This window comes from Bombus vancouverensis, chromosome 13 (genome assembly GCF_051014615.1).
Source record: "Bombus vancouverensis nearcticus chromosome 13, iyBomVanc1_principal, whole genome shotgun sequence".
Lineage (NCBI taxonomy): Eukaryota > Metazoa > Arthropoda > Insecta > Hymenoptera > Apidae > Bombus > Bombus vancouverensis.
In genome coordinates, this window is record NC_134923.1 from 12,056,515 (window position 1) to 12,084,377 (window position 27,863).

At 41.9% G+C, this 27,863-nt stretch overlaps 1 protein-coding gene across 2 annotated transcripts in view; it reads left to right on the forward strand.

Moving 5' to 3' along the window:
* The window catches only part of CycD (cyclin D), a 140,342-nt gene that overhangs the window by 81,913 nt on the left and 30,566 nt on the right, over nucleotides 1-27,863 (forward strand). The window contains exons 1-3 of one of the 2 annotated variants that reach the window (XM_033345821.2): nucleotides 4,738-4,860; nucleotides 6,016-7,886; nucleotides 16,567-16,782. In XM_033345821.2, the coding sequence (XP_033201712.1) occupies nucleotides 7,689-7,886; nucleotides 16,567-16,782 (414 nt within the window). In that variant the 5' untranslated portion in view covers nucleotides 4,738-4,860; nucleotides 6,016-7,688. Of the gene's footprint in view, nucleotides 1-4,737; nucleotides 4,861-6,015; nucleotides 7,887-16,566; nucleotides 16,783-27,863 lie in introns of those variants that run through there. The other variant, XM_076623823.1, reaches the window with a different exon arrangement.

Here is a 27,863-nt window from a genome sequence, read left to right on the forward strand (position 1 = left end):
GAGAACGTCATCGAACACCGATGTTCAACCGTGAGTGGTTTATCGTTCGAAACCGATACAACCGATGGAAAAAAGGCCGTTTAAACGCCCTCGAAGCACTCGTCATCGTTGAAAGTTCTTTCACACAGGCATCCCGCATACGTCGCACAGCTTCTTCGACGACTCCGAGAAGACGCGGCGCTGCGTCGAGGGGCGTGAACGCGCGCAAAAAAAAAGATTATTTCGCTAGTTAAACGCTAATTAGGCCCCGGGCGGCAATTCGCTCGGTCTGCACGTCGCCGAAACGAGAACGTTGATCCGTCGAAATCAATTTCAAACTTCGAACACAACCACCCGATAAATCGCTTAACGAGGCTCGGCTCACACCGACGTTCTTGCGTTTCCACTCACACGCGGCCAGCGTGTCCGCCGATTTTTTTCGTCGCGTTTTAACCCTCAAATTCCAATTGCCAGACTCGTCGAATAGGGTAACGCTTGTTGTCGGGATGCTTATAAATGGCGAATTAAAATCTGAGAATGAAAGTTCGATATCGATCGGTAAGAACGAAGAGTGGCGAGATGGAAGAGAAAGCGGGATTATTTCCCGTACGAATTAGTACAGAGGGAATGCGCGTAGAACGTTATACGGAATAATTCTAATAATTGGCACTAATTCGAGCTTGATTGCATTATTAGTCGCGTGGCTAATGGAGTTACTCATTGAATGCGATTGCATCGCGGTGAGTAGGTATTATTAGATGCAATACACGTTCTTCCATCCAAGCAATTCACGCATCTCACTTTAAGAAAACAACAAATAGATCCGACACGTTGCAACGTATCATCCGTCAGAGTATCGAACATCCGTACGTTCTTATTTCAGAAAAATATTCATAAATTCTTTTCGTTTGTTACCGTAACTAAATTTCACGCGGAACACAGCGAATACGTATACATAGAGTGCACCACAAATCATATAGGTAGACTGTTATAAACAGTACCGAGTAAGAAGACTTTCTTTGTCCACCCGCATCCATGGCTGCATAAATGTAAATTTAACAATCGCTTATCGGAACGTGTTACACGGCGATAGAGGGCGAACAAGTTCGGTTAAAGACGCCGACTCGAGTTGGAACCGGGTTCACGACTGTAAATGGCTTATTTACCAGGAAGGTGAAACAACTGAAAAATCTTTATTTCGAAGAAAAGACTACTGGTTCCTCTTTAGCTTCTTCTCTCTTTAGGCTTCTTCCTTCGAACGAAAAAATCTAAGGCGATCGTAGGACGAGAATCGTTGAAAAGCTAAATCGAACTTGGGGAAAAAGAAACTATTTTTCGTTCGAAATAGAGTTGAAATTTCTCGAGCTGCGATTCATCGTCGATATTACCCTCGAAACCCTTCCAACCTAACCCTTCGAACTTTAGATCTACCATACGTCGAGAAAAGCACAGACGACCATAAAAAAAACAATACTCTTTGAACTACCTACTCTAAATTACGACGCAACGCTTCAGGAACAAAAAAAAAGGCAAGCCCTCCAAAAACACTCTTTGCGAGAAGAGAAGAAAAAGAAGCTCGAAAAAGAAGGAACGGAAGAAGCTCGAAAGAAGAAACCAGGTTTCCCACGTGGACGAAAGGTTTTGCGGCCGTCAAACGGTTTCAATTGCATCGAAATTCATTTTTTCGTAGGACACGTACGATCCGTGGCTCGCCTCCTGACGAAGAAGCGTTCGAGGCTGGTTTCGAAGGGGAAAAAATTGCAAGGCGTATCGTGAAAGATGGGTAAGCACCAAGCGGAACATTCATGCTCTAGTGAAATTAAATACTAGCGCGGCGAGAGTGCGTATAGAGTATAAAGCCGCCTCGAAGCCATTTAAACGAAGCCGAAGGCGAGGATATTCGCCTGGCTTTCCACCGCCATAAATCTTCGCCCGACGTACCGACCACGTGGTGCAACTGCTATACGATGACCACTTTGTCGCTGCCCTTGTCCAAACGTTGCGCGCACGATTCCCTTCGAAAGTTAAGATTTCGCAAATTGCCCGATTACCGTCGATTATTCTTCCGTTTCTCCGACTCTGTTGGTAATCGAAGATCGACGATCGGATCGTTGGTCATTGGGAGGTTAAAACGGAGGTGAATGATACCTATAGAAAGAGATTATATGTATTAAAGTAACCGCTGGTTACTAAAAATACACGTTACGTCATTGATATCGTTTTGCCTTGGTAATAAACGTTACATACAATTATTGCGTGTGACCTGTTTATATGAAGCGCCGCCACAATGATTCATAGTTGTGCGTTTCTGCAATTAAAGAACCTATTATACTTGTATTTAATAGCTCTGTTCGTACAACCAGTAATTCTAACGGTTGATTACAATTTCTCGAATAACAGTTTAACGTAGTTACGGTAATCGTTTGTTTTACAACTTATTCGCAACAGCTGCTGCCGTTAATATTTAATTGGTTAAAAAGTAATACGACGTGATCAATGACCTAGGAATAGATTTAACGTATCGCGCGTCAAGTTTCACATTTCGATAGGTGATACAAGTTACATAGGAAATATCGCGAGAGTTTATTTTAAATCGACAATTGTCCTACGTATATATATTATAACGCGAGGAAAGACGCGCGTGTAACTTTAGCAGCAAGAAACGATAACGAATATATTCCATTCATTGTTAAAATTCCATTCTTCGAAGCACACAGGATGTTCTTCTTGTGAGACGCGCGTATACATGCACACAGACACACTGGGATTACTAGGTGCATGCTAGAAATAACGCTAAAGTCTAATTAGTAGGCGAACAATAACGACGAACATGGCGAAAAGTTAATGAATGCAATCGTGTAGTCAATTTGAATTTTAAATTTCATTGATAGCATCTAGAACCAAATGTGAAGAAATAATGGTTAACGCTTTTGGTTAATTAATGCGGTCTGTCTTACGTTTAATATAATTGGCCTGCCAAAAACTGTCAAATACACGGATTAATTGGCTACGTCGGCGAAACGTTTTTTAACTAAAAATATATAAATATCAGAGAATACTAGAAACCCGAATATTCCATTACCGTCTTATTACAGCGTGTGGTTATCGCAATTATTATAACCGCCAGTGTTGGAACGAATCTAGAATATATTAGCTAATGAACGATAGTTCGAAGCAACTGTTCCGACGACGATAGTATCGTACAACCAATAATGAACCAAGACCACAACTTACTCGTGACTTATAGTCGCAATTTGATTGTATGTTTATCCTGACTCGATCATGGGCCACCGTAATACGATCGTGACTACATCACTGTCACTATTGTTCGTCAGTGTCACGACGCTGTCATCGTGACCATGACCATGACCGTCGCTATAAAAATAATGCATTTACGATCATTGCTGTTTCGCTTCTAATATCGTCACAACTATTTCTGCCTTTCGACTTATAAACGTTATAAACGTTATTATTCTCGTTACTAATAACACCCGTTACGTCGTTATCTCACAACGGGTAACTCAAAAACCACCATTTAAAGAACGAGAGACTTATTTTCATAAATTTATGTATGACACGGGACAGTCTCGATCGCGAATTTCAACCTAGATTTCGAAAGATAATGTTTATAATTACCATTTATCTCCACTTTCCGACTTATGGAGTTGGTAAGCACCGTCGCGGTACCCCTCAAACATTAATAGCAAGAATCAAAGGACGAATCGCGGTAGGAAAATATAGAGAAGTTTCTGCGCGCGATAAAAGCGAACGTACGAGAGACTATACCTGCGATTAAAGTTACATTCGAATAATCGCGTTTACGGTGCTCGTCCAACCTAACCGACCGACCAATCATCGAATGGACGATCGAGCGAGCAGCGAGATATCCGGCCATCCGGTTTTCACCGAGCGTCTAATACAAGACGGTCGTGATCGTTCCGATTTACTCGGGCCGTAGTCATAGTACTCCAGCGTAGCACTTATTGTTCAGTCGTTACGACGTCGTCTGGTACGCGCTGCCAACATCCGGTCGCGTAAACTTGCACGCGCGTACGACGCTCGTAGTAAGCTCGTAGTACGCGCAAACGAGCCGAGAAGCCGCGAGTTTCGTGCACGAAGGACATTCCCACTCCTACACGGACCGTTTCTTTCTCCCGTTCAAATTATCCGGCGGAAGTGGCCCTCACTTTCCCTATACACGCTTCAGAAATTTCTCGACTCGGCCAAGAAACAAACGAATAAGCCCGCACTAGGGCTACGTTCGATCGCCGGATACGGAGAGAGGAGAAGGCCTCTCGCATGCACGGTTCTCGAGCCGTTGGCGATAATGCGATTCTATATTCTGCAGCGACGATAGTAACGTAGCAACGATTCGCGAGCAGTGCCTCCGCACCACGAAATCGGCCAACCAATTTTTATTAATCTTCTAACGACGCGAAGGATAGGAACGCAAAATGTCACGTTTATTGTTCTTCGAGTACATATAGTCGATACTGTATATACTATAACGAAACATTTTGTTATTTGTTGGTCATAGGTGATTGCAACGTAATTGTATCGTAACAAAAGACGCTTTATCGTTTGCGTACATCGCTATGAAACTATTTTAAAATACGGAGGAGGCTATTAGTTTATTCGAGATAATTTACGATAGAAGTTGATTAAAGTTGCAAGTTTTAAGTCCAGATCCGATTACGTGTTGATTATACGATCTTGGAATTACTACTTACATCCATTGCATCCTTATACCTGATCACGTGATCTTAGAATTACTCAATCCCATTTATCTTTTCTCTTTCCGTGGTTGCAGAGATTTGCTGCGGAATCGAGGCTATTATTCCATCACGGTGAAAATATGGAACGCTATTTAAAAAACTCAAGGTGACCTCCATACTTCTTAATCCCTTGCAGTTCCACAGAGTAAGATTCCTAACCTATCGTCTTTGGATCTTTTATTTTACATCTACCAATCTTTCTTCGTAAATCACTGCTTTGATCTGTTTTGTGATAAAAGAATGGAATTTCTCCGTTTCTCGTCACGCGTATATGGTGTATTACAGACAACACCTGAAGGAAGTCGTTCTTCGTCGAATGGAACGAGAGTCCTTCGACGTTTTCTACCGATATTTTTATCTTTCACAACCGATGAAACGATCGATCAAATTTTACACTCGAAAATGTGGATGAAAAATAACAGAACATCCGAAAAGAGTGGAAATTTCGATAGCAAAGAGCAAAGTAAAGAATTTCGACATTGTATATCAACGAACAGAAACGAATGAGTCCGGACTTGTCCGAACTCTCTCGAGTCAATATCGGATTGTGATCACATGGAACCCCATGCCACGTTATTAGAAATTTGAACATGGTCACGATTTAACGTGGCTATTAAATGTAATAAAATATCATCGAGGAACATGTAACTCGAAGATTTGTTGCAATTCGATGGAAAAATACGTTTTGGAAAAATTGTACTCTTAGTGGAACGTTTAAAGAAATTTATCGCTGTAAAATTGCGATGATCGTAATATTTTGTACAATAAGAATCGAGGCGAACGTAGGCAGTTTGTATTTATTAGGATATATACGATAAAGATCCTGTAATTTCCAGAATTTCAACAGGTTTCCTATTATCGATTTGCTAGCGACTCGCGACTTATGGTACTCGCACGAAGGAAAACGTTCCTTACGTAACGTCCACGTGGTATGGATAACGTGGAAAAGAAAGAATAAGATCGATACACGAATATAGTTACTTTACTTTATACCTGCTAATAATTTTGAACGTTTATCGCCACAAAATTAAACTTATTCTTTTAACAAAACAGAGTTAACCTTTCGTGCGACTATAAATTCTAAAACGAGAAACTTGCAAACTGTACTCGTCGTACTGTACTGTGTACTCGTCGATTTCGCTCTGCGGCGAAGGAAAAAGATGAATAAAAAGCGGCATTTCGCTGGAAAGGGCAAGGTTTTTTGGTTGCGAGCAATTGAAGGGTTTAAGTCCCATGACGAGATATTTCCACCTGTTCGCAGGTTCTAGCGGAAATGCTGAATCTCGCACGGCATCGAAGGGACTAGACTAGACAAATCGCACACGTTGAAAAAAGCTTGCCAGGTGACGGAGGGTCGAAAGACGGCAGGTTAGAACGCTACACCTTGGTTCCGTGGATATCGTGGACGTCCCTGAAATAACACGAGACGCCGAAGGTGGCGACCCTGTAGGTGGCAGTCGCGCTGGGTTCCTGTTACACGATGCGAATCCGGCACTGGCGCCCCAGTCATGCCAACCGATGGTGGGGGGACAGTTACGTTTCACGTGACACGCTGGCGCCTTGGTGGTAGGGATCGATCCGTGATCACGTGACCGTTGGCGCCGAGATGGTGGGGACGCACCTACCACCCCTTCGGGAAGAACGAACTGGAGAAGAGCGAACCACGGCAGGAAGACCGGCGGCATTCTGACCTGGTAAGTCGCCAGTGTCGGATCGTGAGAAAGTGAATAAGACTAAAGCATCGGAGGACATTTAAATCGACCGTGTAAGCGACAATCGTTTTTAAAAGCGAAACGGTTTCGCCGCGAACTGTCTACGACGCGGACGCAATTGACGGATTACGAGCTACGCCAAACCAAATTACGCTTATTTATTACAATTCCTACGTCGTACGAACCTTCGGCCGATCATTTTTATTCGTTCGCTACCAGTGTGTGTTGACGCGCTATTGTAACGCGTTTTCGGTTCTTTCTTGCTCTTTATCCTCGATCGAGAGAGACCGTTTCGACGAAACCGAGGATACGCGAAGAAAAACAGGAAGAGTCAAACACAGAAGAAAAGAAGAAAAAAAAAAAAGGTACTATACAAGATCGAGAGACCGGTAGCTACTTTGGACAGCGAGAATAGGAGAGACGAAAGTAAAGTGTGTTGTGCATGGAACGCAAGGGATAACAAAATCGGTAGACCAGCTTTTTTTCCCACAACTTTGTCGAACTCCGACAGATTCTCGCCGTTGTATATATTGTTTTCGCGTAAACGGCCTTTAGGTGAGTGATATTCGAAGTCATCGCCCGAAACCAAGGTCCTGTTACGTGTATATATACACGCGTACGCACACGTTCGACACGCGTGTATTCCTCTGTTAGTTTTATTTTGTGAAGTGTTGAGCAGTGTCCTGGGCGAGGTAAGCGTCTTGCCGTGCGAATTCGTGCCAACTTCTCTAGCCGTGGCCGTATCTTTACGATCGATTTGTGCATGCTCTGTCTGGTCGCGCCGGTGAAAAACGGTTTGGCAACGTGGCACGTGAATAAAGTGACACCGCGACGACGACGACGACGGCGACGGCGTCGGCGACGGCGCTGAGAAGAGACGGAAAATACGAACGAGAGGGGAAAAATACGTCTGATCTTATACAGCGAGGATTCGTTTCGCGTCGTCAACGACCACCGGAATCTTGACACGTACACACATACACACACACACAAACACACACACACACACACACACACACACACACACACACCGTGCAATAATATCTTCGATCGCGAGCAGCAGCAGCAGCAGCGGCAGCAGTCATCGCATACACAGCCGAGAAAAAGAAGAGAAGGAGGTGGTGGAGGAGGAGGAGGAGGAGGAGAGGTTGTGCCGCCGCCGCCACCGTTTCTCTTTGTCGTGTGTGTGCGTGTTTCGAGAGGTTAGAAACGCCACGGGATCATGGATCTGCTTTGCTGCGAGAACACGGCGGTCGAGCGCAGAGCTTACGCCGATCCTGCCGTACTTGGCGACGACCGTGTGTTGCAGAATCTTCTGAAAACCGAGGAAAGATACGCACCCAGCAGTTCTTACTTCGAGTGCGTGCAGAGGGACATCTCGCCGCTCATGCGCAAGATCGTCGCGGAGTGGATGTTGGAGGTGAGCAACTGTTTCCGGTCCACGTGTCGCCCTTGAATTTTCCAAAATTTAACCATTAACCGAACCTTATCGCCGCTCCTACCATCGCGGCTAGATACGTTACGTTGTTTTTTACGCGTCTCGATGAAATTAATAGCACGATCGACGGTACTTTGCGGGAAATCGTTGGTGGAAAAGTCGGAGTCTCGCGACTTTTTCGATAGTCGAAAGGGTCACGGATTATATACGCGTCTTATATCGCGATAATTTCCATTCGTTTTAACGAGATTCGTTTTAAGCTGTCACGTAGAATGTGGTAGGTTTCGATGACTTGTTAAGTTATTAAATCGCTGTGCAGTGAAAACGAAAAAGAATTACACGTTATTATATATCGGTTATCGTTGTCATTTTATACGGCCTACCAGTAAACACTCGCGTTACGTAAAAGTTGGCAATAATCTCTCTCGCACCAACCATTTCCACGCAACTATTTATTAACAATGTATCGATATAATATGTACCGATAGCATTATCGCTTATGTTATACGTAGAACGCATTAATAAGCTACGATCAATCTCGTTTTAAAGTTCCATCTGCGGATACTTAAATGTCACGACGTCGAGCAGTCGATATACCAGTAGGATTTCGTTTGTCATCGAGAACATTAACAGGCCGTAACGCGTAGAGGCGTAGAGTGGTCGAGGTTTTTCATTCGAAAGAGATCGCGTGACGAGGAATTCTTTGAATCCAGGGTGTCACAGCCGAGGGAACCTCGTTAGCGTCGAACAGATCGAACAGAAAATTCCGTTATATCGGTGCGTTTGGGTAGCGCATGGAAAGCTCGCGGAACGTATAACGTTCGTGACTTATTTTCGGCAGCGGTGAGCGCGCGAGAGAGAGAAAGAGAGAGAGAGAGAGACGTCCGATGACGTCGAACGCGCGTCCGGGGTCCCTTTAAAATTTAAAAAACACGCTTGTTGCGTAGGTACGCAACGGCTTTTGGCTGGCGGGGCGCTCTCGCAATCTTTTACACCGTCATTGACGAGCGGTCGAATCATGTCAGTGGGATCACCGCGTTACGTCACCTGTGCGTTACCAAATGCGTATCGATGCGGACAAACACGACATTTGCAAATCCGGAGATTCGAATCTTGCCGAGAACCTTCCTTTTTCAGCCAACTGTGGAATCGAGTTAAACTTTCGTAGAGGAAATTTCAAATACTCGAGCAGAGGATTCTTAATGCAATTCCCTAGATAAATCTTGGTCGAATCTTATGGCAATTTACGAATGATAATTCTCTGGGTAAACCTTGCGCTCGTATTGCGAAAATTCGTATAAATTGAAATATCTAAAGAATTAATATGTAATTATATCGATTAATTATATCGATCAATATACAATATATAGTTAACATAGATAGTCGAATCGAGTCACGGAATATTATAGGATACAACTGTTGGATATTGTAATGGAAAGGTGCGAGATATTAGCCAAAACGAAAATGAAGGTGAACGTCGTCCTAGATGTTTGTCGCGTAATCGTATTCGTCGGTAGACTTCCTTCGACGGCTATTATAACGAATTCCCGCTTCCGGATCGAATCGTAAGATTCCAAGATTAATTTTTCCTTCGAACGCGTCTCTGGCTCGCTGACAATGTAGTCTTCGTAGCTCTCGATTGCATTTAAATTTCTGCTTTTCGAGTCGAACGGAAATATCTGTGTTTCTCGGCGATATCGTTTGCTCTATCTGGCGACAAAGTATCTTTTTCTTTTCTTCTTTTTTTTCCGCTCATGACTAACGTAACGGTAATCATTTCATTGTTCGGTATCCTGGTTGATCATTTGGTCGGTTCGGCTTCGAATTTCCTACGCATACATATGTATACGAGATTCGACTGAATTTGTTCCACGATCAACGACGATCGCTTTCTTTTAGTTAGCTGGTAAGAGACGTTGACCGTCTCTTTTGATCGTTGAAAAGCGAAACATTGTAACATACGACGTCCTTTCATTGGCACATTGATATCGTTTTAAAGAAATAAATCCGAACTCGTTAAATTTTGCAAATATCGTACGTTATTATCGAACGTTATATTGCAAAGCGTGTTCAGTAACGAAAGTTTCGAAATTTAACGGAATAAAGTTTCGCAATTCTGAATTTTTTCCACGTTGAATTTGTCATATTTTTTAACGCTGGAATTAAACGAATATCAGAGTTATCTAAAATATTTGACTAGATTCGATTGGACGAGGAAATCGAGCAACTGAAAATCAGAAATTCGCACGATCAAAATCCTTAGGCTTTCTAATGACGTAACGCTAGTTAAATTAGAAATCGTTGATAATCACCGGTATCCAGGCCACGATTAACCCTCCGTTGTCACGTTTCGTCACGAAATTACACCGAGATATTTAAAATCTCGGTTGTATAACTCATTTTATAAATACCGATAAGAAGGATCTATCTAATCTATAAGTCTATAAATCTTAACTCCTGATGCAATGTACATACGTTCGCCGATTTTGACTTTCAATTCGTTCCGATATTATTGCTAGAAGATCCCGTAACGTTAGAAATCGATTGTTCCATTCGAATACGATCGTCGTACATTGCACAAAAGTGTCCGATTCTATTTGAAGGTAACTTTCGACAGCGTCTCGAGTGCGTTCTAATCTAATATAAAAACTTGCGATTTCACTTTTTATCAATTTACAAGTGGCGCGAATAGCGCCAAGCACTCGAGGTACTTACACTATGCTTATAATCAGAACTATAAATGTCAAATACTTACTAATTGCAGATTCGTTAAATACTCTCGCACCTAAGTTTCCGCTACGAGATATTTGGCAATTTGGTACGCGTAAAATATTACAATTTACCTTAGTAAACGTCGAATGTTTCGTGAAATTTGGCGAACGTTAAACTTATCCATAGTAATACGATTAACGCTAATCGTACTGTTACAAGTATCGAACAATTGCAAATTCGCTAACGCAATTTGAAAACAAAGTTTACTTAATTTACTTTTCTTACTTCCATCTTTCCGTCTTTCCGTCTTTAAATCTCGCACAAATGCAGCAAACTGACTGCACGATTTAATTGGAAGAAAGTAAGTTACGTCGGAAGAATAATAAATAAGACGCGAACCAGCAAAGGCATGGATCGGTGGGAAATTTAAATCTGTCGATTCTCAAGGTGATCGATAATCGTGGATCGTTGGCGTTAAGATATTAATCGTGTTTAAATGTCCTTGGAATGTTCCTCGAACTATCCGAAGCCTCTTAACCAGGCCGATTTCCTGCGATTCGCGGTTCAAGGTCCGGTTTATTCAGCTGCCGATTGATTTTTTTGCACGATTAATTACAACGATCAGGAGGTTTGTAAAGTCGGCCTTGAATCATACGGGTACGTCGGGAACGTGACCGGACTGGATCGTGTCGTACACGCGTGTCGAAGTCCATCGCTTTGAATTCTTTGGTATTAGAGGCACTCGCGAACGATTCATTCGGTCCAAATTCATTCGACGTTGTCCTTTCGCTTCGTTCTCGCGTATCTCAGGCGTATTTCACACGGAGGCGAGTCTCTGGTAATCGGTCGATCGCTAAACTCGCGAAAGAAATCTCGCGAAGAAAAAATCTCGATTTCCTCGGAAGAATCGCAGAATCTCGTGCAACGACATCTCGTGCAATCGGTTTAGGGTTAAAGGTCGCCGATGTTTCAATTTGAAATCCCGTTAAATATGCAAATTTGTTTCTGTTTATACTCTTCCGCTTAATCTTCGCGGCTTTGATGTGCTAATAAGAGTTTGGTTGCCTCGACCATCGTGTTTCTTGAACGAAATCCTTTTAGAATGGAAACGTTAATTGTTGTAGTTGGGAATAAATTACCATGGTAACCTAATTGGTTCCATGTTATCAGTATCGGTTCGAATAATTTGTAAATGCAACGCGTTAAATTCAACCTACATGCTGTGACAGAAAGCGGGATAAGGAAAACGTAGAATATAGAACGATATAACGGAACCGATTTAATTTTAAATCCTAACATTATTCACGACAGAGATACTTGTTGGCGTCGACGATTCGTTAGTTAAAACGAAACGTTTATTTGGTAGTCAAAAATATTACAACGTTGGATCAAGGTTTCTTCGATGAACGTGAAATTATAAAATTTTAAATACAAAATATCGAAATTCATTTAAATGTGTAAAGATGTGCTAAACTCGCTTATCGTTTTATCGTTTTCCACGACTATCGGTATCAGCGACAAACTTTACGTTCGATAGCTATTCAATACGATCCATGACCTATTCTAATGAATAAGATCTGTTAAAATCACAAACGCTCGAATATTTTCAGAGGTCGGAACATCTATAGATCGCAAACAGTCCCATTGAACTCTAAAAGAATCTTGGCTGACCCCGGCAACGTCAAACGCCTTTCTTTTCTTCTCTTTGTCGGATCTGTATCGAAGGACGGATTAAAGTTTATCGCAGCAGATAACCAACGTAGAAACCTCTCTATCTTCTGCCACCACTTGTATATAGTATATAGGAATGTTTGACGATCGGCGAACAGTTGTTAGAAGCCGTTGCCTAAAGCCTGATAGGGCAATACAAAGCGTTGTCCGGAAAGTTCGCGTGTGGTATCGATAACTCGTGTTCCATAAGAGATAACGATAATCCGTACGACGTTGTGCACGCGTATCGTGCAGCGATTTGCAGCACGATCGTACGAAGAAACGATTTTCTAATTACGAACAGTGACGTTTTTTTTTTATTACGTTCTATACATTTCATTTTCGTGGTATCGAATGTTCTTCGTAGCGAGGCGAAAGGAAGGCGTTCAAGGAAGTCTGATAATTGGTGCGACAGTTTTCACAAGGAGAGAATGACAGGCAAGATTATGAAATGCAAGTAGTATGGAATTTTCTGCGTTTGGACGCGAATTTTCGCAAAACGGTTCGTTAAACTAATTATCTGCGGTGGCGAGGGCTAACGGATGACCGTCCGGCAGATATACAGACGAGTTTGTTGGCCCACGGTTTTTATCGGCTAGCCTTCTCCGTGTTCCTTAATTCCAGCTCGAAACGTGTTGCCCGTTCGAACGAGAGATATCGAGCCCCAATTCGGCCAAACTTTCTTTAATATTTGAACAGATGCACGATGTAATTATCCAAAGCCTTTTCTCTTAATTCTTCTCCTTTGCAACGGCCGATCGAGCGGAATGGTTCCGCCTTCTTCTTTTCAATGCACGAAATTTGCTCGCTCCATTGTCTCCCTCTGCCGTGTAACTTCATTTAGCTTGAATAATAGGACTTTTTTATATTCGTAAGCGTCGTAATTTTTGTGCGATTCTTTTCGAATAAATTCGTACGAGTTTCTTTATTTTACACTGTAGATTAAAATTTGACCAACGGTGTGCATAGCGAACTGAAAACGCATCTGCGCGACACACTTTGTGCCTCGAACGTACAAAAACGCCGCCATAAATCGCCACCCCAGAAAGGATATTGGTAAGCTAGGTCGATTCGTAGAAACGACCACCTTCGAAACTCGAAAAATCCCAAGTCTTCGAAAGAAATATCGCTTCGACTATCCACGATGATTTACAGGAATAATGCTTCAAAAGTAATTAGGCAGCGAGCGAGAAAAAGGGCTCGGTAGATAAAAATTAACTTGCAGAGATAACAATGATGTTTTTGATGAGAAAAGAAATACAATTTTTAGTTGCTTATTGAATACGATTTTAGACGCTCTTTCGACGTCGATGTAATTCGAAGAAACTTTATCTCGTTAAATCGAGGTGGAGAACAGCGCGGTTCATCCCCGTTGAAAAGAAATCGCCGTCCAAAAAGAATCTTCCAGTCTGAGATGTAAATTACTAGTAATATCGACCGAGTGATACGTAATTCAAAGAAAGTAACCGCAAAAGCGTCACAGATTGTAATAGCATCTCGTCGAATCGAATTATTCTAATTTGATCAGACTCTACAAGTTTTCATTTTGTTTCATTTTATCGGTAGATCTTTCCAAGGGAAAAAGTCAGTTTCGAAATTGATCGATCTATCTTCCACTAAACATCGTCTTCTCTAAATAATAATTAAATATTAATTTTCTTATCTGCCAGTACATCCAGAGTGGAGTATTCTGTTCGAATAAATTTTAATTCGTAACCTTCCACTCGCTCTAAATATTCCCATACGATTCTCACATTACTTATTCCGCGTACGTATAATGGATTTCGATTAAAACGATCTAAACTCTGTCTTATCAATACGCTTCGTAATGCTCCCACGTTCTCCGAAGTTCTAACCTCGACTGGCCCAAACGTAATCTTTCACGGATCTGAAGCAAAAAGGCATCCTTTCATGCCGCTAATTGAACCTACAGTCATTAAAACTTACACCGCGAAATTTTTGCCTTTTTTTTTTTGCAGCCTCGTAACGCGTTTAATCGATGATGGGACACAGACAATTATTTCGTTAAACCGGTAGTACTAATTGGTCGTGGTATACGCACGACGAAGCGCAATTAGAAGAAGGGGTGTTCGAAAAGGGTGGAATCGTCGGTCACGCTCAATAAGTCGTGACGCAACGACGATTCGTACGGCTGCGCTTAAACCGGTAGGAAAGCAACCGGTGGGACTTCGGTGCTGGAAAATTTCGGTCAACCTCCGTTCCGGTAGTGCGCGGGGACACGGTACAAGTAATTTTTGTAAGCGATATCGTTAACTCGTTAACTTAATTTGACAAAAGAGGACGAAACTCTGCGCGAGAGGTAAAATTTACCGATATAAAGGTAACGACGCGTTAAAACACGGTGATTCTGTAAGAAAATGAATCGTTTCGTCTCGAGCGTCGTCGGCGATCTGCACTAAGAATCAACACGTTCTTCTCGATCGATATATTTCGATATGCAGAATTCGAAATTTTGTTTCTTCGACTCGTAGTTCGTATCTTGCTACCTGTATCTCGTGTTTTACGTTTGATTTTTCGATTTTGCAGTAATTGCTGTTTGAGGAGTTAACGGTATCGACGGAAGCGTCGAAACGATAATCTTTTAACGCAAATTACACCTTTGACAAAATCCGTGTATCGTATCTCGTATCGCTTTGTATCTCGATCCTCGAATTTGCAATAATTGCACTTTGAGAAATTCTCCTGAAGAGGTAACGTGTATCTGTAGAAGCGTCGAAACAATCTTTTGATACAAACTATGGCTTTTAAATGAAATGTATTGCATATCTTTTATCAATTTGTATCGTTGCGCGTATCTCTTTAACTTTGCAATAATTGCTTGCAATAATTCATTTTGAGAGTTAACAGTATCGACAGAGGCGTTAAAACGATAATCTTTAACGCAAATGACACCTTTGACAAAATCCGTGTATCGTATCTCGTATCGCTTTGTATTTCGATCCTCGAATTTGCAATAATTGCACGTTGAGAAATTCTCCTGAAGAGCTAGCGTATATTTGCAGAAGCGTCGAAACAATCTTTTGATACAAACTATGGCTTTTAAATGAAATGTATTGCATATCTTTTATCAATTTGTATCGTTGCGCGTATCTCTTTAACTTCGCAATAATTGCTTGCAATAATTCATTTTGAGAGTTAGCAGTATCTCTGAGAAAAAAAGAATCGACGAGGTATATCTTCAATACATATTTAATTAGGAAATCTTGCGTAAGTCATATTTTCGATTAGTCCTCGTTACTTAATAGCTAAAAATGAAATGCACGATATAATACGTAATTTTCTCGTTGAACTAACGATCGTTTTTATTTATTCGTACAAGGTTAATCTTATCCGCTTAACGAACGCCGCGAAACTGACCGAAATCGATGTTTCGTTTATTTCTATTGGACTTTAGACGCAGTGTGTTCGTTTAGCGAAGAATTATTTCAACCCGTCGTACTGGAATTTCGTACGACGCCGAAAGCTCGTTATACTCTTCTTCAGCATCGACTGTATCGATTGTATCTTCTCTCTCTCTTCGAGAATGCTTTGAAAACAAAAACCGAGGTCCCCGACCTGTGCCCCAGGGTGATCGATTAGCCAAAGCCACGATGTTAAAATACGAGGAGAGGAAATCCGGTCTGACGTATTCCCTTCTTCTTTTTCTTCTTTTTTCGGCTTTACTGTTATTTTATTAATTTGCCGTTAATTTCCATCAAACTAAATACATCACCAACCTTCTTTCTTTTTTTCTTTCTTTTTCTCTTTTTTTGCTTCTCTGGGAACGAGCTCGAGATTTTTTCTTATAAATTTAGTAGATATGTTAAATCCCTTTCTGATAGACAATATTCACGATATAATCTCCGATGATGATTTTTCTTACGGAATAACTTTTGAGATTTTACAGAAAAATTTGTTTCGCCGATGTCGAAGAATCTCGACGCATTTTACGTTCTGTAATTTACCCGGTTTTAGCGACATGTGACTGTATCAAGCGAAAATACGTAACTGTACTCGCGTTCCACCTAACCTGCATCATCCAGGTATCGATAGTCCCCTAACTTCGTCCAAGCATCGCTTGCCATCGCTTTCCTTTGAAACAGCGCGACGGGACAAATTGTCGAGAGCAATCGTTTTCGTGTTTCGTCGCAACGAAACAAGGGACCCTGTCGTGTTGGGTCTAGCCGCGAGCCAAACGAGAGGACACGATTCTAATCTGTTGGTTGATGATCGGTGACAGGTATGCGAGGAGCAGAAGTGCCAGGACGAGGTCTTTCCCCTGTCCATGAACTACGTCGACAGGTTCCTCTCGATCTGCCCTATCAGGAAGTCGCAGCTGCAGCTACTAGGAACTGCCTGTTTGCTTCTCGCCTCGAAATTGCGAGAACCATCGCCGCTGACCGCCGAGGCGCTTGTTTTCTACACAGACAACTCCGTCACCCTGGATGACCTATGGGTAAGTGTTCATAGAATCGCACTGCCTTTCGCTTTTGTTCCCGCTTATTGCTTATATCGGTAAATTCTCTCTTCCCTTACGGTGGTCGAACAGTCGCGCACACGTCGATTCTTACAGAGAATTCGCTTCTTCGGATCTCGATTGGGTAACGTTTCGAACTTCGGCGGTCGAAGGGGGGCTTTTGCATTGTTAATTTTTAATTATTGGATCGGAACGACGATTTTATTAATTATTGGATTGGCGATTGGAACGAAAAGCGAAGAATACCGACAATTTACCGCGCGGTTTATCGCTCAGTTTCTATAAATTTCTACCTCGATGCTAAGAGCTCTAGCGCTTCGACCATCAATTATATTACAGTTGCGAGATTGAGACTAGAGGAAAAGAACGTCTTAATCAAATGGCAAATATAATAATACAAACGGTAAGAGATTATTGCGTCTAAATAAATAAGTACATAATGACTGTTTACGAAAGTTTAGTCATTTTGGTCGATATACCTTGTTCAGATACCCAAATATCGAGTTATACGTTCTTTCACAACTATTGGCTATAGGAAAAGAGGGAAAATCCTGTTAGTAAACGCTGTCAGCTGCTACCGATAAAACGCTGTGCGTTAATGAAACACACCAGAGCTTATCGTTGATTGCACCTTCTCGATAAGTTTTAGGTAGAGTATTGTCAGGTTTTCGGTGCAAAGTAGTCTGACTGACATCTGTCTACCATTTCTATCCGAGAAAAGTGGTTCCGCGTTCTTTGTCGAATAAAAAAAAAAAAAAAAGTTTCGAAGCTTTTTCAATTTTGCGCGGTATCCGAAATTTCTTTTTACCTTGGCAAAAGTTTCCATACGATAGCACTTTGTGAAAGTTTATTTTAATCGTTTAAGAGTCGTTTAAAGAAAAATCGACTCGAGTAGCTATTTGTTTACAGATATTCGAGAGATTAGATTTTTATTAAAATAACAGGTTACATTGGCGATATAAAGTTGAACAACGATTGCACGATACTATCGTGTCTTATGCGATATTTTCGCACAATCTTTCGTCAAAGATAATTTTGGCGCTTTGATAAGGCATTTTAATAAACATTTCGTTATCTACGATTGTCGTCCGCCTGTGATTGAATATGTTTCTTAAAAAAAAAAAAAAAAAATCAACAACGACAAAGGAAAGGAAAAAAAAAGGAAAAATATAGAAAAGTGTCGCCAGCTGGATGAAACGTACACAATGGTGCGCGATGAATCTCCTTTTCTCGTTAAAATGTATCGTAGACCACTATCGATTCGCCTGCTCGTATGCCAAAGCCATGAAACTTTCATAGGAGAAATTTTACGGTAGGTTTGTCGCAGCATTTGGCGAAAACAGTTGGGGAAATAGAGCACGTTATCGATATCAGACGCTTTTGTTTCTCGATTGTTCCCCGACAAGGACCGTTAAATAAATGGCCGAAACTCAAGCCGCCGATAACTCGTCCTATCGATAGCCTCGCCGATTATCGTGCGATCCGACGTTACGCGTGCAACGTTACGAAGTCTTCTAACTCGTTCCACATTCATGGAATGTAAGAATCACAGCAGACGCAGGCAATTTTCTTGCTTATTCAACCTTGTCATCGTCTGTTCGTGTCATGGTTCCTTTCTATCGCGATTTTCGATCTGTGCAATTACGTTCTTGTGGATTTAATCCTTGCGCGGATAGGATTCCACGATTACTTAACAAAGTGTACGAGTAGCTTCGAAGCTCGGATATTTGAAACTTTCGAATTTAAATTTTGACGTCAAAATGTCCGAAGAACAGGTATATAGAGCAGTTTCGCCGTGTTTCTACGTGTTTCGCGATATAAATAAAAAAAAAAGACATTTTGGAAAAGAGCCATACTAAAAATGTAAGACAAACTAGTAGCAACAAATAAAAAGGAAAAAATCGTCGTGAGGTATAAAACTTTAGCAAACAAAATCACCAGACGGTTCTTTATTTACTATCTAATCTGACCTCGGATGGCATTGCCAATTTATTAAAAATCCGAATTGGGAACGTGTAGTTCTTTATCAGATAAAGATCGATGCTATCGAGAGGATTTCGCTGGTTCTGTTATTTGATCGATTAAACTTGCCGACAATCTCTACGTTCCTAACAAATTCTCAATGTCGCGAGACATTTAAATTTCCTAGGAACGTCGCTGCCTTAAAAAGAGCTTTCCGCTTTAAAAAATTCAACGTAACAGTCTATTTATATTTTATCGTTACCTGGTAATCTACAGATAGATGGATAGATTCTATTCGCTCGTTAAATATTATTACACCTCGAATGTTGGCACATTCGTATTTCTAACTTCGTATTTCACACAGATACGTAAAAATCCATAATCGACTCATGAAAATTACGTAGTTAATTGAATAGGTTTCTAAATATAGAGAGAGAGGGAGAGAGAGAGAACGGACAATTTATCGATGCATAGTTCGATCGATTCCATGAATCATCGTATGAAATATGAAAATTGCTAGGGTTTGGGATGAAAATAGTCATTGGAATCGGCGCCACCTTCCGTTAAAATGTCACGACTTCCTGAGAGATGACAAATCTTGCAAAATCTCGTAGGTGAGCCATCTGATTTGTTGGAGGTTTATTAGAAATTTATTCGAATTGGAGGCAACGTTGACGCGTCTGTTCTTCTTGCCGGTCACATTATATTCATACGTTTTATTGGCGTCTATTATTACTCGAAAGTGGTCGATGAGTAAGTCTGGAAAATCTATTTTCGTTGTTGTCACGGGAAACATAATTTCGTTTGTTTCTACAGGTTTCTCTTCTGTGTTGTTTAAATATTCTTCCTGTCGTTATTGCCGAATCCTATAAAAACATGGAAAAGATATTTTCAACGATTTCATCGATCGGATCGCCCGCTCTATGGATTTACCAAATATTTCTACTCGAGCATACGTCAAATTCATCGAATACAGGTTACGAGAGGAAATCGGATCTTTCTCTTCGCAACGTCTCTCGCCGAGACGAATGAAAACATGGAAAAGAACACGATCGCGTTTAAATCATTTGGAAACGTCTCGAAATCTAAACGGCGGCATCGTGCGGTGTCCAATTGCGCGTGGTCGGGTCATCGTCGGGAAAAGTGAGCGTTTTGCAAACGCGGCGACGAGGAAGCAAGAATTCCGTGGCTGCTGCGTCACTGAGAAATCGGAACGATCCGTAGAGGATTTTAAATATCACACGAGGCAAATAGGAAACGAAACGATGGCCGCAGTCGCTCTACGAATTCCTGCTTTTCGAGAATACGAAAGCGTAACTGGGCTTCTCGAGCAAACAAGCGATAGCCTGAACAAGCCTAAATAGATAACGTCTGATACGGCCAGCGTATTATTTAATTTCCAGCCACTCTCGAGTCGCTCGATGCTTCGTGGTTGCTCTTAGACAGATCTCGAAGGATTTCTTTGTTTTCTCTCCGTAATTTCGTTTCTTCTATTGACTTTTCGTTTTATCAGCTTTTAATTGAAGTTGCGACCTGCTCGAGCACCTGAAACCGGTATAAATATCGCCGTAATTTCGCTTTCGAGCAACGTACGACACCGTGCGAGAAGCAGTCGGGGTGACAAAGGCCGTGCTTCGAGGAAACAGTGGACACAGCTCGTAGAAGAGTCTGCAGCTTGCTAATCGTACTAATTAACGCGACTGCGAAATGCGTATACACATTTTCGCATTAGTTGCGATTATCTAAATGACGAATATCGCACGCAGTGTAGCTGCATTCCTCGTCTATAAACGACATTGCTGCACCAGTAGAAGATTAGTAACCTAGATCCAGCACTGCACTAAAATTGGTACACGATATCTCATTATCATACTGCACACAATAAATATCTGTCGAGCCATGAAACGATTTCTGCGAACATCTCGTTTCAACGGCGATCGATATTGACATAAGCAAACTATTAATAAATCAATTAGGATTCTTTGGGTTCAAAGAGTAGCGATTATAACCGCGTTGTTGGCAACAAATTTTCTACGTTTCGCCGTAATTTGCTGTAGCGTCCGACCAAGGACTGGTATACGTTCGAGAAAGTTTCGTTACTTCGATAGCGACGAAATAGTTAAATTTGATAAAATTTCAAACAAGAACAGGCATAGCCCGATTTGCGTATCAAGCGCGACGATCACGCGAACGAAAGAAATCTGCCAAATATAAAAAAAAAAAAAACGCACAGGCAAAAAGCGGAAAGCACGCAGGGATAGATAATCGCCGCCGTGAAACAGTGGAAACGTTGAAAGGGTAATTGCCGTTTTCAGGACGATTTCGTCGCCCCTGAGGGCAATAAACTCGATGCAGTTGATTGTATGTTGTGCCTCGTGCTCGTCGAGTTGTGTAATAAAACAGAAATAGGAGAGAAAAAAGAAACAGGAACGATTAAAAACGGGCGGCGGGAAAGAAAAGGAAGGGGAGAGAGATAGACCGCTGACTAATCATTGGAAAACAAACAGAAAGGTGTTAGCCGAGGGCGTGGTGCACCTGCAACATGTCGGAATGCACATGCACTGGCACGCGTGCAACAGGCACGAAAAAGTCTATCGATCGGACCGGCGGACACCGGCTGAAATTACGAAATACAGTGCCAAGCCCGGAAACGGGGCAGAGTTTCGACACACGGGGGTTGTGTCGCCAATTGCCACCGGTGACGATATGGAAATTAGCCGAGCTAAATTTTCACGCTACGTTGCGGCTGCTGTTTGTCCACGTTGTTCCTTTTTTTCCCCGTGAATTTTAATCGTATTTGGCTGGCTTACGGCTAGCCGTTTGGTTATTTATTTATTTATTCGTACATAGGTATTACAAAATTAATCAAGTTTATCGGGTTATTAGTCAATTTTAACGTTATCGTTCACGTATAGAGATACTCCGTACGAACGAAGCTTGTACCGAAATTATCTTCGCGTTTAAACACTTTGCACTCGGTTAACGAGTCAGAGTGCAAGGAATTAACTGACTGTGTATAAAATATAGTTCGTGTAATTATCAGGTACGAAGGAAGAGGAAAGGTGTTTTTAGTTTACGCGTGATTAAGCAATATGAACGATCAACGGATCAAACGCGTTGCGAGGTAGTCAATTTCTAGGCGATGAACGGCGGACTGGAAGTTTCGCTTTTTAACTTTGTCGACTCGGGTCATGATCTTAGATATTCCAAGATTCGCGTCACTCTGCCGATCCAAGTTGCTACAGAATGTCACGATTGACGTTCGATGAATCGTAATTTTTGTTCTAGTACCGATATAAGATCTTAGAACGCGGCTCATTGAGATACGCCCGAAAACCAAATTTCCAGACGTTTTCGTTAAAGATGCGCAACGATGTCGACGATTGCTTTCATTACGAGTAATTTGCTACGATTTCTATCGAATTGCCCGATAAAGGAAAAGAAAAATGGGTGGACAGAATGGCGAATTGGTTTTCCCATGGATCTCGGATCGCTTGAAACAATCAGGTCCTACCTTGAAACCATCTCTCGTCTGAGAAACCACCAAAGTTCCGGTGTCAAAGTGCACAGCACCGGAAATCTCCACCTTCCCAGAGTTGGTGCGAAACCTCGTGGACGGCGGGAAGGTGAGCCTGCTCGCAAAAGCTTACGGCGTAGGGTTCGAGAAAGGGGTACACAGGATACCGGGACATTTCGATGACGCAAAAATACCCATAGAGACGAATTCCGGCCGGCTGGCCCCGTGCACCACTGCAGAAGCCGCAGAAAAAGGAGGGGAGCAGGTGATGGCCAGGTGCTGGCTTTGGTATCCTGGCTCTTGCAGGGTTGCACCGGGCCCGTGCTCGACGCCCAAAGGCAGCTGCATCTCTCAATACGACGACACAGAGAGCAACCAGCAGTACCCCTTTCCTTCGATCGCGAGTCAGGAAATCCCGCTGGATATCTTCCTCGGATGGATTTACCGGGCGTACGCGGACGATTCGGTTTCCTCCTCTTTACGGAGGCTGTGAAAGCGACTCGGCGCGTTTACACGTGAACAGGGAACTCGATATTCGCGCGGATGTGGGCCAGGTGCCGGGTAATTGTAGTGGAAAGCGTCACCTGTTGATCGGTTCGTGTATCAGGTGCGAGTCGAGGTGATTCGATCGCAACTCGATCCAACGCTCAGGGAAGTTGTTCCGCTTTGCGACGGTGGTTCTATCGCGGATATTTATGCTAATGCGTGTTTTATAGGAGGCGAGGGAATGGGAGCTGGATAGAAGTTTGTTCAGTCGTTAACCTTTTGTACTCGGCCGATGCCTCTACGGCGAAGGTTGAAAGATTTGCAACGATAGAAAGGCACGTCCGTTGATTACGTAATATAATCAAGCGATACGACATTTTGTATGTTTCTCGTTCTCCGATCACCATAAATCGGCCTCGATTTTGTCTATTTTTAAACGGAATAAATTTGCCAACTATATATATATATATGTATATAATTGCGAAGATGTTCTTCGTATTCTCGAGGTCTTCGTCAAGCGTCGATACTCGATGGTTTCGTACAATATCGAACTTTTTATACTTCCATTTATCGTACATACTTGACGTTCGAAATAAGTAAATTGTATTATAGTAACGAAGAACGACGACCGTCGATACGCTTGGAAACGCGTTTGGACTAGGAGAGAAAGAAGCCGCGAAGCTTCGATCCTTCCTTTTCCACTTTTATCGTATCAGGAAGACCCTTTAAATTTCTTTCTCCCATGGGTCCCTCTGTCCATCGAAGTCCTGCAAGTCCTTTCGAGACTCAATTTCTTGAAACCTTAGAGTCGACTTTGTTCGACTTAATTTACGAGCCTCTGTTTCTTCTTTGTTCGATTAATCGAAACTAGCGCGAACAGTCGATCGATAAGCCCGGTCTTGGAATTAACGAGTCACGTGATATTTCTAGAAATTTTCTACTCGTTGCAAACATTTCGATAGGTACATTTTCCCTCTTTTCTTCTTTCCTACGCTATTCGATCGTCGCACGACATTTTTTTTACACGTTTTGCTAACGTGCAATGTATACGTATAACGTAAATATAGAGAAATGGAAGATTCCCGACTAAAATAACGAAAAATATCGCTGGAGAAAATAACCGGCAGTTCGTTAAAGCTATAGCGCCAATCCTTTCTCTATGTAACCACCATCACCTGCCCGTTGGTCATTATGCATGCAGATCTTGTCGCATTTCCCGTATTTAATAAACAGGACTAACGAGCCAACCAATTTTTCCCCGCAATTATTTCGACTATTAATTATCGATTAATTTCTTTTCAAATTCCTAGTCGATCGTTAGTCCATGTACCGTATAATTCCCCGATCGTGGTTACACGAACGCCTATGGATTCGACATAGTCCGCTGCCGTTTGCGGATGTTCACCAGTCAGACGTTCGCCTTTCCTTGATCATTCTACGCGATAACAGAGCCTTGAAAGTACCGGTTAGGCACGCGATAGTTCGGTTACACTTAATCATTCTGTTTAATTTCAACGTTTAATCTACGCGAATTTTGCCCGTTTTGGAAATAACCGGTTCACTCGTATCTCCTTCCCATTCCGAAGAAGGCTTTTTTTTCCTTTTTTAAATTTCGCATCAGTTAGCTGTTAATATTAGTCTTGGCAAAATTTTGCAAACCACCATTCTGAATCATATCTTTACGCGGTATTCCTGGATTTATCTCCAACTCGTTTTTAGCCAACGATCGGATAATTTACGAGCACCTACACACGCGCACTTCTTAACAAAGGTTAGGAAGTTGCGAACGTTCACCTGCCTGTGTTCGATTAGAAACGACACGTGTCCTGATGCGTGCTTTTCATCGCACGTGTTGCGTGCGCTTGTCGAGTACGCGTGCTTTCATACGCGCATCGCGCACGGAATCTCCTGGTTACGCAGCCGCGATGTTTTAAAACCGGGATGCTACTTAAATCTGGAGAAAATACGTCTACAACGTCTTTGGACGGTAATACGGTTCCAAATTCGAGGCCCCATGAAATCGCCGTTCCGTGAGTTTGGATTTTTTAGCTCGTACGTAGGTGAGAAGGTATTTTGCTGACATTTGACTTTACTGTTTTCAGCGGACAATTATTTATTTTTTAAATTTATTTCGCAATGAAATATTCCATAAGATTAAGAAATTTATATTCGCAGTTTATTTTCTATAAAATATTGTTTTAGTATATTTGTGAACATTCGCGCGTAACAGCGTCGTGGTATTTTTAGATTTGTAGATTGTGCGAGGCACTCGTATTCGGAGACTTTGTCAGCAAAGTAATTTGGCAAATTTAAAAAATCACCGTAAAATTTGAGAAACGTTCGGAAAACCAGGCGTTCGTATCGTCTTGTTCAATATATTATTATTCGTGTTTCTCTTCTTTTAAGATTCCAAGTATTTTTCTCATATTGGATTCATAGATACGTCTTTTCTCGAAAGATCTTTTCTCTGTGATCGAAACGCGAGATAGAAGTCATGCGTGAATAATGTAAGACAAAATATAAGGAAATCGCGCGATTAGAGGCGCAATAATTTTTAACAAAGATCGCAAGGCCATCGGATGCATCGATGCAAGATGCGGAACGAGACGTTCTCGAGAAACGTTATATATCGTAAACAGTAATTTTACCTCCGACAATAACTTTACAAAGTTAAAAATTTCTGCGTGGTTAACGTTTATTGGCAACCGTGATATTTAAATATAGATAAATAGAACGCTCTTTATCTACATTCTACTTTAAAGTTCCAAAGATTTAAGGAGCGATCTTACGTTCGATAAACCTTTCGAAAAATTGAAAACACGTCGAAACTTGCGCAATATTTTCCGAGCCTACCTGATATATCGAGTAACCACGTATCTATCGTATCTGTTAGATTCCTTCGTACGCCTTTTCTCAAATAAAATCAAAGTTAGTTTCACCATATTTGCTATATATAGAAACAACTTCTCAGAAAAAAAAGAAAAAAAAAGAAAAAGAAGTAAGTAGATCGTGCGATTTTATTCAATCGCTAAACGTTATAACTAAATATTTTCAAAAGAATCGGACATGTTCGAAACTCGAAAATGATTCATACCAACGCGTGCATTCCAAACTCGTCTGGGAAGATCCGTATGCAAATGGCGAGAAGTGTACGGTCAGCACGAGTGTAAAATTCACAGTAGATGAACACGTTCGTCGTCAGACATCTGTCTCCTCGAAAACTCCTATTCGCCTCTCTCGAATATAATTTATGCGCGTTTCTTAATTTATTCGTCGATTCGAACGACCGCTGGAGGAGAAGAAGAGGCTTTTTTCAAGAGGAAGGGACACGATCCATTTCGTCTTTTCTCGGGACCAAACTAATCTGGATAACCCGGTCGCGTTTTATTACGATGGTCGATGCGTCGCGTCGTTTCGAGCCAACGGTCGACCATCTGTCGCTGCAATTAGGAGCCAGCACGCGAATTGCAAAGAAACAAGATGCGTACTGCGGCATGAAAAGGTGCTGCTTTTCACCTGTTTTATTTTTCTCTTCCTGCATATTCGAGCAGTAAAAGGAAAATAGAAATATCGGTAAAATGTCTTCATTCGGCGGATCAATTTTCAATCCTTCCGTGCTATGAAAATCGTTTTCAAAGCGAAAGGGTTTAGACGATAGAAATTGGTAGGGCAAATAGAAAACGGGGGTTATAGTTTAAGTAAATTTATAAAGATACAGAATCTTCCCCCTTTCGAGCTGAAATTGTTTAATTTCAAAAGGAATAACTATTTGGAATATATTATTATTATTATTATCATCGTAACATATTAGAAGCAACTATTCTCTAGGAATGAATTTTTTTGCCGTTCGATTTATAGTTATTGATCACCGGTTACGTGGTTCCTCCGCCTTATCTCTTTTCCTCGTCGCTTTTCATTGTTATTCTTTTGTCACGCGCTGGAAACTCTCGTTTCTTCTGCCGCTGGTGTTTCCTGGCATTTAAATTCCCCGCGGCACGTGACGCGTATGAGAAAAAGCTCGTATGCTACCGGTGACTAAATTCAAATACCACAGTTTCCCGTTCCATTGAATAGAGAGGAAGAATGGGTTTCGGATCGGCCGACACTATGTCCACCCCGGATGACGACGGTTACCGACATTGTGTTTAGTTTCAGAAAGCAACTTCTTTTTCTTTCGCTTCTCTGACGTAATTTCTTAATCGCTGAAGAGAACCTGCGATTCTGATTCGTTTCGTAAGCGTACGCTTTGCGATTCCGACGATATCGCAGTCGATTTTCCCATACGAAGAATGTTTCTCGTCCTTTGGATATTAAAAACGTCGAACGTCCCAAAAATTTCTCGCAACGACTCGAAAAAAAAACTCGTTTTTCTTTATTGCCAATTAGCTGCTAAGACTCGTAGAACGAAGCATCGTGAGGAAAATTACGCTTTCAACGTCGAAATTAAGAAGATTTTTATCGGCACAAATTTTCAGCGAACGAACCTGCTGCGGTAAATCGTTCGAAGCATTCAGAACGGAAGGGGGGCCTTTGTACGTGAAATTGCAGCAGAAGAAAATTGCAGAAACGCATTCGAGAGTCGTTATCAACACATGCTACAACCTGTCGCGAGCATCGTAATACACACCTTGCGTCTTGACCAATGAAACGAGGTGTTTCCTTCCTCGACGTGGCCTACCTTAAAGCGGTCGTGCGACAGGTGCGCTTGTTCGATGCCAGCAGGTTTCCATTTCGACGGGACTGGGACGAAAGGATCGCTGGACTGCCAGCGATCGAAAGAAAACTGGAATTAAATCGACCCTCCTTAAATCGCGTGAAATTGAATCTATGGAGTTAATCGCGCCTCTAGCTCTCCGGTTTCGATTTCGTTTAGCTCGATCCCCAGGAATTCCTTGCATCCAGGTTTTCTACAGGCGTGCGAATAGATTTCTCTAGCTTTTGTATTCCAGTTTCTTGGAAACAGGTTTCTTTTCTTGTTTTATCGGTAGTTACGTAAGAAAGGAATCGATTCAACGTACTTCGTGTTAATCCGTGTTTCGTCCTTAACGCGGCAAGATATGGTTATTAGAAGAAGCTTTCAAGGATAACACAGGAT